The 18,620-nt window shown below is 41.6% G+C and overlaps 1 protein-coding gene across 1 annotated transcript; it reads right to left on the bottom strand.

The window, feature by feature from the left end:
* Positions 1 to 2,475: 2,475 nt before the first annotated feature.
* Positions 2,476 to 6,870, bottom strand: LOC134069828 (fish-egg lectin-like). Its single transcript, XM_062525940.1, has 5 exons — positions 6,790 to 6,870; positions 6,422 to 6,649; positions 3,988 to 4,181; positions 3,450 to 3,574; positions 2,476 to 3,307 (listed from the first exon to the last, which is right to left on the bottom strand). The coding sequence occupies exons 1-5, from the start codon at positions 6,848 to 6,850 to the stop codon at positions 3,163 to 3,165; spliced, it is 753 nt and encodes a 250-aa protein (XP_062381924.1). The 5' UTR covers positions 6,851 to 6,870; the 3' UTR covers positions 2,476 to 3,162.
* Positions 6,871 to 18,620: the final 11,750 nt, after the last annotated feature.

The following is an 18,620-nucleotide window of genomic DNA, read 5'->3' as shown; positions in this document are numbered from 1 at the left end:
CCTTTCGTTTAAGCAGACACGGAACACTGAGAATGCACCGGCATCGACCATGACAAGCCATGGGGTGCGACGACTATGACCGGGATGGGAGCTGGAGAGGATGTGATGTCATATTCCACATTTTTTTTGTGGACCAAATATCAAATAAAAATAAGTTTATGGAAATGTGCTGTTGGTCTACTTATTTTGAACTAAGCGCACATATAGTATAGCTTACTTTTTGTGTAGGCTGCTGATGAGAGATAACCTGACTTTCGCCAGATCCTGTAGTTCGCTGTCTGCTTCGAAACGCCTCTGGTGGAGCATGGCGAAACTAAGGGTCTGGCGAGAGTCAGGCTAGATCAGAGATAGGCCTATTCTAAATTGAAGTAGTAGCCTAAAGGTTTAAGTTTATCTACTGTAGCCTATACTTGTACTTAAGCACACAAAGGACATAGAGTGGATAAATCGAGGATTGTACTGTGTTCTCTGATGTTACAATAGTACAATATTCAACTTTGATTCATAAAAATTAAACTCAATTGCAATTTTACAAGCCTAAATAAAACCTTATATTTAGGCTGGGCATTGAAATGGTCCGTTTGACTAAATGGCACCCTCTTTGGCAATCCCAATTGAACTTCAATGGCTTTGCGATATTTGACATCACAAGTAGGCTTTGTTCTAATTCGCTCATTTTGAGTGGCTATTTTTAAGTTTGAGATTTTCGTATGAAGGAGGGCACAACTATGCCTCATGTTAGCTCTTTGGTTATGCACAACCTCTCCTAATTCATCAAAACCAAGACAAAAATGATTTCCATTCTATGTCACCTTGCTAATAATATTAGATAGATAGATAGATAGATAGATAGATACTCAATAAAGTATATATCTATCTATCTATCTAATTGGCTATGTTAGGCTTATATCATTCTGATCTGTAGAAATGTCACATGCAGCTATGCCTAAATTCTGCCTAGGCCTACTGCATATTGATTATACTATAATATTCAGTATTCATAATTTAATGCTTAGCTGTAATTAACTAAGCTAATCGGAGTGGTTAAGGCAGAGAGATGTGGTTTCTGCCTAACCGACAGTAAATGTAAAATTGTTACATAGTTAAAAAAAAAAAAAAAAAAAAACTGATTCGTGTGCATCGCTGCGGTCCGACATCCTACGTGAAAAACGGGGGGAAATTATACTGCCAGGGCCACTCAAAACTCATCGCAAATCTGAGTTCTGTAAAGCATCAAATCTTCTTCTGTTGCTGCATCACGCAATACCAGAGAATGTCTAATAAGACGGGCTCTGGCAATACTGATCACGGGAAATAGGATATATTCTGCCCCCTTCTGGAGAGGAGCAGGTAATGTCTGCTGTCAAATAGTGTCAATAAATTTGGAATTTATTTTTCATAACAAAATCCAGATTCAGCATACAGTAAATACACTATTATTGCAATTATACTGAAATAAATTGAGCACTATTACTACACAAATAGCACATTTTACGTCGCTGAAATACTTGTAAACAAGTGTAACCTTGACGACCTCATACGAGAATAGCTTTTACAATCCATGACAATAATTTGAAGCAGAGAGTGCAGAATATATAAGAGTTATACTCTTGGCATAAGCTCAGTCCCAGACTCTACTTTGTAACAGTGCACAATATACTGTAGCTAAGTACAGTGTTTAGCATGAATACACCCATGCTAAAGTTGACTAAAACGAAGAGCAAAAAATCATCTTTTGGAAATTGATCTTCATGCTTTCATTTCAAATAGGCTACAAGGAAAAAATCAACCTTCAAGGACACCAACTTTCTTTGTGAATGAATAATGTATCATAAATACATAAATGTTCCTTAAAATACAGGGGGCATAAGTGAGCACAACCCTATGCTAAAATGCAGGGCTATTTTAATTCCAAAGGCCAAGGGAACTTTATCAGGATGCACAAAAGACCCTGAATACATGAAACAACTGGCCTTTAAAAATATGGATATGGCTTTTTAACTCGTCAGGACAAAAACTGGATGACGCTTAATGACAGAAGCATTTTTGTCACATTTAGGACTTGTTTATAATGTTTATGACACATGCATGACAGCGTCTTGTCACATACTATACTCTTAGAGTATGACCAGAGAACAAGGAAATATGTACACAGTATTCAAAATACACTTAAAATGTATTTTTTCTTCTGATACAATTTAGTCTCAAGCTGCCACTGGGTTAGTTGTTTTAGGCAGTGTTACAGTATAACGACCAGTCAGATGAATATGCGATTAATCACAATTTAATTATTGGAATTTAGCAATTAATCGTGTTTAAGAAAAAAAAATGTCGCTTGACAACCCTAGTTCCGACAAGTAAAGCCCCAGACTTGAAAAAGGATGTACTTTCTTTTTCACATGACTGTATCAACTGTGTATTTCCATGTTCCAATAATAACTATGCATTATGAGGAATGACTCAAGAAGTGAAATGTCATCTTTAGTATGATATGCTTTATTGATCACCCACATCACAAGAGGGCAGATAGTATTCATCACTATGATTATTTTAAAGATGGCAGGAAAAGACAACCTGAACAAACTGTCAAGCAAAGGCAGCACCACTTCAGAGCATTCTAAAGACTCAATCTACACAATATGTGCTTTTACAAATCAACCAAACTGAATAATTTGACAGAAAAACAGCATGAGTATCACAACAAAGCATCAACAAATCTCCAAAGAGTGGCAACAGCTCTGGGTGTTTGAGAAGGATCACTATCACTGGTTTGCTAAACTGGACTCTGGCAGAGTCTGTTAAGAACAGACCTGTATCTGTATATGAAACATTCTACCTTATGTCATGTTTTCTTGTTAATTATTCCTCATTCCTTATGTTCCTTATGATTTTTAAAAATATATATTATTATTATTATTATTACTATTACGCTTTGCCCATCTATGCTTTTGTCTGCTATTACTGTTTGTTTTTTGTTTATGTAAAGCACACTGAATGACCTCTGTGTATGATATGTGCTATAAATGAACTTGACTTGACTTGACTTGAGTATATGTTTAAAGATCAGAAGCAGCCATGACTAGTTAAGGGCTGCAGTGGTGAAGTAATGAAGGTAGAGTACAGGGTTCACGCAGCAGGGCTGTCTCTGTGGAAGAGCAGTGCTCAGACTGGGCAGTCGTAGATGGCGTCATTCTTCAGGATGATCCAGAGATGACCGCTATCGTAGGACACATGCTTCACATTTCCTTCGAAGATCGGAATCTTGGTCCAGCCTGTACCCTCGGGAGTACAGTTAGATGTGGAATCCCTGCAATGGATTTCACCACATGACGAAATATTTTGAGTTGAGGAGGAAATAATCTATCGTAATTATGGAATTATCTATAAAACAATATTTTGCGGCCTTAATTCATAGCACCCTCTACACAAACGAGCTCGTAAACACAAACCTGCGGTACACATTTCCTACAGAATTCACTCCATAGACAGACCCATCATCTGCCACCTCAATCATAGACAAGGATCCTTCAATGTGCTGCCAGCCATCTCCCTGGCAAAGAGTTGATGTCACCCCCTAGAGGATCCAACATACAGTAGGTGAGTGAGAAAAATCCATTCAATTAATTCATTTTTTTGCTTATTAATTGTGGTTATGGTTATCGTAATGACTGTTTGGCGAACGCCTTTGTCCAATGTGACATACAAATAAAAACAATACAATAATTAATTTAACAGTGAACAGAATGAAAAAAAGTTGGTCAGACCACAGTCGTGAGATAAGCAATAGCAAATAAACAATAAAGTCATTCCATCAATTATATAATAACAATAACTATGGCATGGCTAGGCTACATTAAGGAGAATAGCAATAATAAATAACAATTTCAATTCAATCAATGGCCTGATGAAGAAAATAAAAAAACAATACTTCCTATTATACAAACCATAACCCATAATTATTCCAAAAACAGTGCAGTCCAGCCTTACCTTCCTCACATAGATTCTGTCCTGTTTGTTAACACCCCAGCAGCTATAAGGGCCACAGCTGTAGTACTTTAATTTGCCATCAAGGCGGACCCAGTTTACACGGTTGGGCTTTGTAACACCACAGTAGGGGGTATCATGATGATTGGCTCCTGACACAAACCCGTCTCCACCAGCATCAATCTGCTCTAAGGCCCCTGGTCCACAATAAAACATTAACTTATTATTGTTCACGTTGAAAAAGTTTGTAAAACAATAGGAATCAGTGAATTTGCAGAATGTTACAAGGTGTATGAGAATATACATTGTATAGCCTTTTGAGGTTGAAATTAGAAATGCAAAATATATTGTTAAAAATAGGCTATCGGTAAAAGAAGCATGTTGGCTTTCTGCGCACTACAATTCCAACTGCAACGTCCCAAATTGAAACGAGCTATAACAACGTTTCAGAAGACGTGCCACACAACTAGACAAGTGGCAGACAGAGCGAACTCACTTGAGTTCTATATTGTTGTCTTCAGTATCCAGAAGTTATTCAATAAGCTGAACAATAAACATATTGCCTTAAAGAGGACATAGAATGGATAAATCGAGGATTGTACTGTGTTCTCTGATGTTACAATAGTATATTCAACTTTGATTCATAAAAATTAAACTCAATTGCAATTTGACCAGCCCAAATAAAGCCTTATATTTAGGCTGGGTATTGAAATGGTCCGTTTGACTAAATGGCGCCTTCTTTGGCAATCCCAATTGAACTTCAATGGCTTTGCGATATTTGACATCACAGTTTGAGATTTTCGTATGAAGGAGGGCACAACGATGCCTCATGTTAATGATAGCTCTTTGGTTATGCACAACCTCTCCTAATTAATCAAAACCAAGACAAAAATGATTTCCATTCTATGTCACCTTGCCAATAGGCTATGTTAGCAGGGGCGTAGCCAGAGGGGTGGCTCCGGGTGGCACAGGCCACCCTTGAGATTCAATTGGCCACCCCAGGTGCCACCCCAAAATCCTCGTCTACGATTCGCCATTAACATTCAAAGGCGAGACCTTTCTTGATGCACTCAGTGGCGATTCTAGAAATTTGCAACAATCGTAATAACAAGTATTACGATTGTGGAATCATTTGCCTATTCTACCTACTCAGCCACTGTAAATAGTCTACTGCCCTAATGTAATATTGACATTGTGGAAAGTTTACATATTAGGCCAAAAGTGGATTGTGGTATGATCTGAGTGATGCGTCGTAGAGATTGTGGCTAAAAAGAAATTAAAAATCGCCAATTTAAAATACCTGATCAGATCTATCATTGGCCCGTTATTTTTTATAAACTTTATTCGTAGCCTATATCAGTCATTGCCATGGCAAGGACAAAGACAAGGTCATGTGACAGGTCATGTTAGATATAATGTTAGGGAGCTAATTTTATAAAAGTATGCATCATTTTAAGATATCATGTGAAATGCAAGTTGGCTGCAACCCTTAATACTTGAAGTAAGATAGAATATGATTCACTTAAATTGACAAAATAAGACAGTGTGGGGTGCACATGAGAGCATAAAACCATCCAAACTAAAATGGCACATGGAAACAACGCACCCCTGTCAAATACAAACCTGTCGAGTAGTACTTTGAAATGTATCAACAGTTAAAGACTTCACAAATGTAATGCCAAACATCTGCATTTAATTTCCAAACAAGTAGGCCAGGCACTTTGCGTGTCTTATGTAGGCTACCTCACCATATTCGTTGGCCTGAATGCTAAATGTATATATAGTTGGTCACAACTTTATGAACATGTGAAATTATGGGTTCCAAAACCAGACCAGTTAAGAACCACTGGCAAAAAACATTTCACACTTCCACTTTTGCTCAAATGGCCTCATTTCTGAATGGGTTTTGTTCAGAGCTGGAAATGAGCTGAAAACTGTATTTGACATTTTATCCATTTACAAAGACATTTGATGTTAGAGTATGGTCTTTGTCCTTCTTTGTTCTTCGATATATGAGTATGGTTCTTGGTGCATGGTTCTACTCATATGTGTGCTAATTTAACAACTTGAGCCTGTTTCTGTTTATCTAGATGCCACCCTTGAATTAACCAGTGCCCCACTAGGGCCACCCTTGTTACAAATCTCTAGAATCGCCACTGTATGTTAGGCTTATCATTCTGATCTGTAGAAATGTCACATGCAGCTATGCCTAAATTCTGCCTACTGCACATTGATTATACTATAATATTCAGTATTCTCATCCTATTTTTAGAGCAGACATAGGCTACCTGTGGGCATACAGAAATGGCATGTTTGAATGGGCACTGTACTAGTTCTTATGAAATCATAGGCCTACAGAAACACACTAAGGTAATACTCATATTGCATTTTTAACATACCTGCTATTCAATATTATCAATGGTGAAGTTGGTCTTACCAGATACTTGCACCCAGTTCGTTGAACCCCATTTGTAGATTCTTTTGCCACTGTTGACTCCCCAGAGCCCTGCTGGGCCCACACTGATATGCTTCAGTCTGCCTGGGAGACGAGTCCATGATGATCCCTCCAGTTTCCAGATGGTGTTATCAAGGGCCGCCCCAACTACCTTTCCATCATATGCATCAATCTGCATCAATGCACCAGGCATTCTTCGACAATCGTTTGCTGCAAGTAAAAATGAAAAAAAAAGGTGGGTAGTCAGGTGGAACAGAACAGGGACAGAAGGAAAACGTGCACTGGATTAAGAAACTGATGATCGTACCCACAGATTCAAGTCAACAGAACAGACAGTGAAGTGAACTTACCATTGCACCCAGTCAGCAGGCAGTGCAGGGCAAAGAGAAGTGTGGCGATGCGGAGGTACATGGCGGAGTTGTTGGGAGGTAACTCTCTGAGACAGGTGCATTAGCAGCCTTTTATTGATACTTTGCAGACATGTGACCAAATCACGTGACTGCGTCATGTTGGATGGCAAATAGAGCAATGGGCTAGTTGCACGAAAGGCCTCTGGGTGAGCTTGTTTGTTTTCTGTGGAGCCAGGTGTGTTTGAACCTGCCACTATTCTGAATGTAATTAGTGTCTAGGAAACAAACAAGCTCACCGAGAGGCCTTTCGTGCAACTAGTCTGTGCTGTTATGTTCTTTGAAACAGAAGCTAGATATGTCATTAATTGACATTACTAAGTTTAAATGTAGTTTAAAGAAGATTATTGGAAAATAGCCAAAATCGGCCATATTGTCAAACTGAAGGTGCATTGTGGTACCCCTAGATCATTATCAATCTTCACCAAACTTCATATTTATTGTTTATTCATCATATGACATAATATTATCTATTATTATTTATATATATATATATATATATATATATATAATATATAAACCTATATCATTATCATGTTAACTTACTAAACACTGTAATGGTAGGCTATTAAACTGTAGCTGGGCTCAGGTAATGGCCAGGTTTCCCAGATTCGTTAAGAAGCTCTTAAGTGCTAAGAACTTCTTAGGAGCGTTGTAAGAATGTTCTAAGAACGCTCCTAAGTTCTTAGCACTTTTACCTACCATTACAGCGTTTAGTAAGTTAACATGATAATGATATAGGTTTATATATACATGTATATATATATTAGGGCGCATCAAGTGCCCCTCTTTCTCTCAAAAACACTTCTATGGATAATATTATGCCATATGATGAATAAACAATAAATATGAAGTTTGGTGAAGATTGATAATGATCTAGGGGTACCACAATGCACCTTCAGTATTGAATTGTTAAGAAGCTCTTAAGTGCTATTGCACATTGTCCCCTTTTAGCCTTGCATGTAGTCCCATATACAGTACAGTAGAAGATATTGCATATTGCCCTTATTCCCCTTTGTAGTATTGCACCTTTCCCATATTCCACATGTTTACAGGTTTGTCACAAGTTGTATGTGCAGTGTTTGTGTCTGAACAGAGAGTGAGCTGGGTGAAAGGAGTCTTTGATGATTCTCTCTGCTCTCTTCTGGCAGCGCTGTGCATACATGTTTTCCATAGAGGGAAGTTTTGTTCTTATGATCCTCTCTGCAGACTTTATAACATGTTGTAGAGCCCTTCTCTCAGCCTGTGTGGTGTTTCTGTACCAGACAGTGGATTGTAGGATAGGCCTACTGTACAATACAATATTTTGGACACAAAAATGCTGCAGTAGTGTTTTCCCTTCACTCCTTTGTGAGTCACAAATCAGCTGGCAAAGCATTAGTCTCATAATATTGCTTTGCATTTACAAGGATTTAGCTCAACAATACACAAACCTAACACATCATTCCCCCCTCCCCATTGATCCTCCATCCCTGCAGCACCCTCTCCGATGAAGTAGTCCATAGGCTGACTACTACAGTCAAATGTCTTTCACTATTCCCAGGCTGTGTATCCCAACCAATTAAAAATATTGATTAATATCCTGGTCATTGAGCAAATGTGTTTAAGGTATATGGAATCAGACAGCATAGCTCAAGTTCATACTCAATATGGATTGTTCAATAAAGACACAACAACCATTTATTTGCAAAGTAGCCTAAACTTTATTATAGGACAAACCCAGAAGAGATCAACTTTTTTCATGTTTCATAACAGTTTAAGCACCAATCATGCATTTTCCCAACTTTTGTTAGAGAACAAATGTGCAAATGCACAATCCTGTAGATTTCGCCAATACTTTGTTGTAGAACAAACACAGAAGAGAAACTTCTGCAGGCCATGCAAGATAAAATAAATAAAAGTAAAACAAAATCTTGGCCTGTGTGTGTGTTGGTGTGCGTGTGCGTGCGTGCGTTGGTGTGTGCGTGTGCCATGGGAGCTACTTTGGAAATTGTACATCTTGTACCAAGTACCTCCCATAGCCTGTGTTTAAGCACCAAGCATGCATTTTTCCAACTTTTGTTGGCAGAGAACAAATGTGCAATCCTGTAGATTTCAAAGCTACTCTTCCTGGGAAAGGTGAGGCCACAACCGCAGTGGTGGTGACTGCCCTTTCTGCAGCCAAAATTGCATTTTGTAGATCACATATTCTGAACAACAAGTGAATAATTAAATAAGAAATAGATATAAACATCAAATAGCCTGCTAACGTTACATGAAACAATTGAATGGCAACTTCACTTCATTACTAATAAATCTTTTAGCGCGATTTAGGAGTACTCTTAGTGGTAAGATACAATGCTTTGTGAATACGGGCCCTGATCTACCTGGCAGCTAATTGGATGAGCTGGTTTACTAAATGGTTGGATTAAATATTTGGCAGGACTCTTATATCTTCTGAACCCGGGATGTCTGCCAGATCTGCTCCCTGACATGCCCAAAAGGACAATATTTGAAGAAAGCAGGACAAATAAATGGTTCACTTCACTTATGATGACTTGTCTTTAAAGACGTGTGATTGTCTTGGCTCTGTATCCAAGTTCATTGTTCACATAGTTCCAGGCAATCCAACTGAAATTTAAGATGAAACCCCATGCACATACAGGCGAGTTTGTGATGGCGCAAAACTGTGCAGCACTGCGCAGCACAAGATGCACGTGGTTAAAAATCTGTCCACGTTGGTCTAGATGGGTGTGTTTTCGACTCGGCAGTCGGTAGCCTATAGAGAGCCGAAGTCCCGCCCTTCTACTTCCGGTCTATGGGACCTATTTCACGATTTTTTATGCATGGGAGTCAATGGAGAGATATAACAATTATTTTTTGGTCCCGTTCGAGTTGGACCGTGCATTTCACATATGATGTGTGGGAATTTAAAATATAATTTTTCACATAAATAAAGTTCTGTTTTTCGTTAGACTTTAAAAGTTATGTAAGTTTTGTGCGAATCCGTTCAGTGGACTACATCTCTCGTCTCAAACGATGCATGTCACCAACTAGCAGACGAGAGGCTGGCTAGTTAGCTAGCTATTATGCTAGTTAACGGTTACATCTTGCTGCCAGCTAAGTCACTTAACAGTAGTGTTTGTACAGTCTATGAATGAAATACAACTTATCTGATGTCTTTAACCCTCTGACTCATGATATTTTCATCGGCAAGGGGGAAGCTCAAATAATGTTGCTGGTGCCCGTGGCTGTGAATTGGTCTAACGTCACTAACGCGACTGATGTGTTTGTAGTCGTTGGAAACACGATCTTTCACAATGTTGTAATTCACTAGTTACGACATACTTTTCAAATGTCTTTACATGAAAAATTGTCATTAAAATTGACAAATATCATATGGGTAATTCACGGCACAAGACAATCGGGACCAGAAAATAATTTATATTTCTCCATTGACTGCCATTAAAAAAAAATCCAAAGATAGGTCCCATGGAGGCAAACGGAAGGGGCGGGACTTCGGCTCTCTTATCACATGGCCTCAACATATCGCGGGAGCAAGGCGTGGCCAGGCGGCTGCTCAGCCGCGGCGCAGCAGGTCTGGAGGTACTGCGGAGCGCAGCGGAGCCTAGACCCTGCCTTCATGACGTCAGGACTTTGCCCCAATTGGCTTTTACATCCCTGACGTATGTGCAGGTGTTTAGATGCCTCCTCATATCCACAAGGGTCCGTGCGGGTCCGTGCCTCATGTTTCGTCACATGGGCACATCTAGACCATGGGAAGTAGAGAGTGTACAACTTCATAGCAGCGTTTGTATCCCCGCCCCTGCTGCCGCCGGCAGATCTCGCTGCTGCAAGAGGTCAACTTGAACACGCCTCATGTAACCGGCAGAAGGTTACTGTCTGGGTGAAGTTTGTCCCGGCAGCTTCGGTAGCCCCCTGACGTCACCGCACCAGCTAGCCGCTGAGTGGTTCACAACCTACTCACTCACCACGTTTGTGTAGCAGGGTAGCTTGTGATTTCCTGTTTCCCTATGGTAGCTGCCAGGTTGGAGGTAGGCACGTAATGAGGGGGGCGCCTCCCGCTTGGAGTATATTTACGGCCAGGTATCAGCTGACTGTGCGTCTTCCGTTCTCCCATCGTCACTGGAAGAGCTAGCTTCTGTTGTTGGGTAGCTGGCAGGCAGCTTGGTTGGGCCTTGCTGCAGCTTGGTTTATGTTCGGGTTTCTTGCATCTTCGCCTATAAGGTAATAAGCGATCTCTCTTGTGAATCCACACTGTGTTTGATGCGCTCGCGACACTGAATCATGCTTCTGTGTGATCGCGTTATTAGTTATGCTTCCTTGTTTTAGAACGAGTCTTCGCGTGGCAGTGGACTGTTTGTATGTCCAGTTTGAACGTGTGTGCTTGGAAAATGTGCCATTAAGGTATTTTAGCTTTTCCCTTACTAACGTTGAACGCATGCTATACACCGTTGTTTAACTCCGGTGGGTTTAATCTGCCTTGTTTACCTGTCGTCTGGTTTAGCACTGTTCGGTAGCTCTCCGGTTGCTGCGTCGGATCAGCTGTGCCTCCAGGTAGGTAATCTAACCCTAGCTTTGCATTTAGAGATATTTGGCTTGTACTAATTCTCCTCTGTGCTTTCAGACAGCTTAATCTAATTGAAGCCTGTGAGTGTGCAGTGCTCCAGATCGTGGCTGTACATAGGCCTCGCTGCTGCTGCTTTGTTTCTACCATCATATTACCGTCGCTCTCTGCTGATCAGCCAGGTGGCTAACTCCCCTCTCCGGTTGTGTCCCGGGGAAACCACTGGTCGTGCCTTGTGTTGTGGCTGGGTATTGTTTGTACGGTGTACTGCCCTGACGTCCACTGTCCGACAAAACGTGTGTACTTGTGCACATGATTGTGTGTGTGTGTGTTTGTGTGTTCCAGTCAGGGTGCATGTGATCGTGTGTTTGTGGTTGGGGTGCATTTGTTTGTGTGCTCGTGTGCATGTGTATTTGTGATTGCGGTGCATGTGTTTGTGTGCTCGTGTGCATGTGTGTTTGTGGTTGAGGTGCATGTACTTGTATGTTTGCATGGCCTATTGTGTCATTATCTTACAGTGGACTATTGGGGCAGACTGCTGAGGCCGCCCGCCTAGCACTGAGCCCCAGGGCCGGGCTTGCTAAAGATAAGTGTTCCATGCTTTTCCATATTGTATCTACCTAGCTACTTTGATATTCATCAGCTCACTGACCCTACTAATCAGTTTGCCTTTCTCTCTCTCTTTCTCTGTGTGTGGAAGCCAGGAGCTGTGACCTAGAGCAGCGGGTTGGTGGCGGAACCCTTCCCTCAATGGTCCTTTCCTTTGTGCACCTTAGTGGTTTGCTTTCTTTGCTTTGCTTATATTTTGATATTGCCGTATTCACGTGTGGTGTGGCTTTGGACCCTTCCCCCTCCTCATCCGCCTTCCCCCTGCCGTGGTAAGCTACAGTCCTGCTTTCCCCACACCCAAATTTGATTAACCTCTCAGGGCCCTGTGCCCCCATGGTCCACATATTATCATTGTGTCATACTGCTCAAACTTTTACGGAGTGACCACTCCATTGGTATCTTGTCAAACTCCCAATAAAAAGTATTTGTATATTTTTTGGAAAACACGTCTTCAGTCCTTTTTGATGTACGAACCTGTGTCCTTGATCAAGTTCTATTTTGAAAACTAAATTTCTTGGGGCGCAATCCCCTAGATGGCGTAGTCGTCCAGACCCCTCAGCTCTGCCACATTTGCATGATGTTTTTTAATTACGAATGAAAATCTGATCATGATGCAAGTAATTATGACCGCCGCTAGCGTAGCTAGCGAAGCGGTCATATAGTTGTTGTCAAAGTTTTTTTTTTTTTTTTTTTATTCTTTTTTCCCGTCATTTTTCGTCAACGATTCCCGGGACACCGTAACACCGGAGCGCATGAAACTTGGTGGGCATGTAGCCCCAGTAGAGTTCTATGGAAAATTTTCGTTTCGTCCCCGGGGGTCACTCCACCCCCGCGCTGCCCCCGCCCAAAGCCCAAAAATGACAGTTTTTCCTACATAACTACCTGAACCGTGGCACCGAGGATGACAAAATGTTTATGGTATGTTGTTCTCTAGAGCTTGCATCAACTTAGCTTATAACCAGTCATTTGTGATTTGCCCCCCCATCGTAAAAATTGAAAATGCAATGTAATATTGCTTTAATTGCCCCTATCTTGAGATGAGATGTTATGAACTGCACCAAATTTCGTGTGTATGATTAACCTGACACCCTCTGGGAGTATGCCAAGTTTTGTGGAATTTCATCCATGGGGGGCTATAAAATAAATGGATTTATGTGTACATTCAGGACTGTATACCCATCGGCCAGTAGATGGTGGTATTATCTGGAGTCTAAATCCCCCCCTGGGGATTTCAAAAACTGTTCCAAACATCTCAGGTGCTGTTTACACGACAACGTTTTTTTCAAAAACTGTGTTTTTTTTCATCAGTTAGGCCTTTCGTTTACACGACGACGCCGTTTTGGCGGCTGAAAACGAGGGTTTTTGAAAACTGCTTCTAGGGTGGAGGTTTTTGAGAACCCCGTTTTCGTTTTGCCGTGTAAAGACACATCTGGGGTTTTTATGACGACATAGCCCCACCTCGAACCTCTAGTCCAGCCCCCGCGCTTGACCTCACCTGACTAGACACTTGGCAGAACAACAACAATGCTGGAGCCGTGTGCTGCTACAATTCTGCATGATTTCGACGACCAGCAACAACGCATTAACAATAACCTGCGCCAAAATAGTCTCTAGGCTACTTTTAAATACACCACCTTCCCTGCTAGACTGCTAGAGTTGATGAACACGTAGCCGTAATCAACTTAATGCAGAGCCTACGAGCACACATTTTGTTTGCGCAGGAGGGTTACATGCTGCCACTCAGACATGCCACCACTACGACATGCTTCCATTTAGACATGCCTCTATTTCGACATGCTGCTATTTAGACATGCTGCCAGTCCGACACATTTTAGTACCCCCGCCCATTCCGACAGTTTACAAATCCTATTTTTTTCCAAGTCAATTTAACGGACCCGACGGACGCAAAGTGCGTCAAAAAACACACCCATTCTTCTCTGGTAGGCCTACATTGCTCCGCTATTATTAGTCACAGCGAGATGAGACCTATATTGCATGAAAGAGCAGAACCGGGGCTTTCCAACGAGACTAGACATAACATAAAATCATTAATTTAAATCAAAGTATATCATATTTACAGTCTATATTGCTCTGCGTTCACCCACGCAGCCACTCTCACTTGAATTACTCCGGGACCAGGCATCGCACAGACATGACACGCATATCAAATGAAAGAGGAGAAACAGAGCGTTATCGTTATAAAACAGACGAAGTGACAAACAAATATAAGAATGTCATATAGCTTGGCTACCGCTACTTTCGTTTGATTTAGCCTACTCGTGAAACCGTGGTCAAAAAATATGGCTTGCATGTCAGATAAAAGAGGAGAGCTAGAGCTATCCACAGATACCAAATACAACCTTCTAGGCCATAAAACAGACAAAGTGACAGCAAAATAATAACTTAATTTAGCTCCACTTAGTCCGCGAATAATGCTGGCCTCCTTCACAGTATAATGTAGGCGAATGTCCGTCGCCTATTATTAACCGTGCATGCGAAATACAGGGTTGCTTCAGGTGTTTGGCGGCGGGTAGTTCTGATAGACATTCGATATTATTCTAGGGGGGCATATACAATAACATTACAAGACAGAAATTGAAAAGCAATCCTGTGTATTAGCTCTCAATGGTTGTGCAAACATCCACGATGTGCTTGACATAAAGGGCTGCCAAGTTTCATAACGTGGCAAGCGTGAGAGTCCATCCGGCGAAAGTTTTGTGACACTTGACAGCTCCGATTAGAGTTGCTTTTTTTGAGCGCGCTCATTGAATGACGAGGAAAGGTATTTGCATAGCTACTGTTGGGAACACCCACTGGCATGCTTCTTCTGGGCAACTTGGCGTTTTCACCTCTGTGTGTAAACGCAAATGTTTTTTTGACCGGTATCGTTAAAGGTGTGAAAGCGGTGAAGACAAAAACACCCTGCGTCGTCATGTAAACGGGGTCTCAATCTCTGCTAGTTTTTGTCCTAGAAACATATAAGTGACACCATTAGAAACCTTTAATCAAAGGGTTTCCAAATATGTTTTAAAAGAGAATGGTTGCTTTGGGTGCAACAAACATGCAGGAACACACACACACACACACACACACACACACACACACACACATAAATACACACACACACACACGCATACCTACACACACACGCACCACTACATACACACCTGTACACTACATACACACCTCTACATACATACATGTACATAAAACATTATACAAACACATGCACAAACACGCCCACACGCATGCACACATACACCCTTACACACACACACACACACCTACACACACACACACACACACACACACACACACACATCTTTGAGTACATTTTGTGAGACCACCGGAGCTGAGAAGTGAATGTGTGTGTGATGTACTATAGCCTGTGTGTGTGGGTGCGTTTCTGTGTGCCCATCTGTGTGTTTGCATGTGTGTATATGTGTGTATGTGCATGTTCTGTGTGTGTTCTCTTTCTTTCTCTCCCTCTCTCTCTCTCTCTCTCTCTGTGTCTGTGTTATCTGTGTGTATTCTGTGTGTGTTCTCTCTTTCTCTCTCTCTCTCTCTGGGTGTGCCTGTGTGTGTGTGTTTGTGTGTGTGTCTGTGTGTGTGTGTGTGTGTGTGTGTGTGTGTGCGAGTGTGTGTTTGTGTGCGTGTGTGAGTGTGTGCCTGTGCATGTGTGTTTGTGTGTGTGTGTGTGTGCACACGTGCGCATGTGAGTGTGTGTGTGTGTGTGTGTTATCTGATATTGGAGTGACAGTGACGGCAGAGAACACAGTGAACATATACTCAGAGACACATTAAACACACACACAAGCAGACACACACTCACACTAGACAGAGAAGCACTCATACAGAAAAGCAAGCGCACACATGCACACACTCATTTACAGTACATACATAAAAGTTGCAGTAGGGATGGAGTAGGCGATGGAAACACAAGCGTGATTGATATTTGCGGAGAGAATGTGCAGGACTGAGCGGCGGTCATATTGTGTATCGCTAGCATAGCTAGCGAAGCGGTCATATAGTTGTTGTCAAAGTTTTTTTTCTTTTTTTTCTTTTTTTTTTTTTTATTCTTTTTTCCCGTCATTTTTCGTCAACGATTCCCGGGACACCGTAACACCGGAGCGCATGAAACTTGGTGGGCATGTAGCCCCAGTAGACTTCTATGGAAAATTTTCGTTTCGTCCCCGGGGGTCACTCCACCCCCGCGCTGCCCCCGCCCAAAGCCCAAAAATGACAGTTTTTCCTACATAACTACCTGAACCGTGGCACCGAGGATGACAAAATGTTTATGGTATGTTGTTCTCTAGAGCTTGCATCAACTTAGCTTATAACCAGTCATTTGTGATTTGCACCCCCATGGTAAAAATTGAAAATGCAATGTAATATTGCAGGGATTAAAGTTTTCCGGCACCATGCCGGAATTCCAGCGTGCGGCCATTGACTGCGTTCATTTTTTAAAATATTATTTATTTGTTAACGCTATTGAAAAACACGCAGCATTCGTTAAGCTGAATTTCCTTTCCCTGCTCTCCCTCTCTGTCACTCACGCGTCACGCGCCCTTTAATACACACACACACACACACACTCGGACACAGACACAGACTCCCCTTCGTGCACACCGCGTCTGTCTCCATAACGAGATCATCCCTGGAAGCGTGGTCACACTGATGCACCTGACGCTGCGGGTGGAAGCATAAGTTCTTCCGCAAATTTTGTAGACTATGCGTGCAACTTTACCAAACAGTAGGCTGTAGAAGTAAACGAATTTTCCTTGGCCCGCTCTCGTGCGCACGCAATGGACACCCGCCCCTCGACATGCACATTTAATCCAAACAAAACATTCACAATCGTGAACGCAATGACGCACAGAAGACGACTAGCTGAATTATTGTTAAATACGGTTAGCTTCATTAGTAGGCTATGCTGCACACATCTGATTAAAACTCTGCATTCAAGTTGACTGACCATCTCAATACCAATGTTTTTCAACTCCAAGATTTAAAGGGCCTGTCCCAAGGAGAAAAAGTATGAGCTTACCTTGAAACTTAAACACACGTGGGGACACTGCAGTCCAACCAGCTAGCTAGAGTAGGCTATGATAAACTAGCCAATATGCTACTTTGTTTACAATATTTTAGGCTTCAATGAAACAGCTGAATTTAAGAGGTGGAGTTTGCTGTTATGAATATCAGAAATGTCACTATACAGAATGTATAAATAATTACACGTGTGTGTGTGTGTGTGTGTGTGTGTGTGTGTGTGTGTGTGTGTGTGTGTGCTTTACATCTTGTTAAAAAATCATGAAATAAATAAATTAACATTATATGAAAGCAAAGCGATAAAAAGTCAGACATGAGGCGACCACCACACATTGCCTTCTAATCTGTGGGAAAGAATGAATACCTTAACTTAAATGGTTGCAACTAAATCTTATTCTTCAAATGCCTGCCTTCCAATTTCACATATCCTTACAACATGACACCTTATGATTGTAGGTCAATTTGTAACCTGTCAAAGACAAAGATTAGCAGCAAAACTTGATAAAAAAAATGTATACAATTGTAGTGTGTTGGACTATTGGCACCTATCGGCCATTCTTGGTGTCCAACATCACAAACAAGGCCTGTGTTGTGTGCAAACACTCCAAAAAGTAAACCGGTTTCCAATGGATCGACCAACATAGTGTCGTATAGAGTCGCATGCACGAGTCTAAAAAAGTTCAGGCTCAGGATTTTTTTTTGCTTTAATCCCTGAATATTGCTTTAATTGCCCCTATCTTCAGATGAGATGTTATGAACTGCACCAAATTTCATGTGTATGATTAACCTGACACCCTCTGGGAGTATGCCAAGTTTTGTGAAATTTCATCCATGGGGGGCTATAAAATAAATGGATTTATGTGTACATTCAGGACGGTATACCCATCGGCCAGTAGATGGTGGTATTAACCCTCTGGAGTCTAAATCCCCCCCCTGGGGATTTCAAAAACTGTTCCAAACATCTCAATCTCTGCTAGTTTTGTCCTAGAAACATATAAGTGACACCATTAGAAACCTTTAATCAACTAGTCTTGTTTTAAGAGAATGGTTGCTCTGGGTGCAACAAACATGCAGGAACACACACACACACACACACACACACACACACACACACACACACACACACACACACACACAGAGAGATGCACAGTGCACACACACACACACACACACACACACACACACACACACACACACACACACACACACACACACACACACACACACACACACACACACACACACTATCTTTGAGTACATTTTGTGAGACCACCGGAGCTGAGAAGTGAGTGTGTGTGTGATGTACTAGCCTGTGTGTGTGGGTGCGTTTCTGTGTGCCCATCTGTGTGTTTGCATTGTCTGCCCCGCCCCTCTCTGTGTATAGGTGCTTATAGCCGAAAGTGGGTTTCTAGTGGTGATATGGGTTCCTCTATGTTGTGACCGTCTTCCCACTGAGTGTCATTGCCTTGCCTGTGTGAAGTGTGCATTTGTGTGTAACTAAGCACTGTGATTGAGGTGCCTATCCGGAAACTCATTAATCCACTAGTAC

Source organism: Sardina pilchardus, chromosome 22 (assembly GCF_963854185.1).
Source record: "Sardina pilchardus chromosome 22, fSarPil1.1, whole genome shotgun sequence".
NCBI lineage: Eukaryota > Metazoa > Chordata > Actinopteri > Clupeiformes > Clupeidae > Sardina > Sardina pilchardus.
This window is presented reverse-complemented; position numbering and strand designations above follow the sequence as displayed.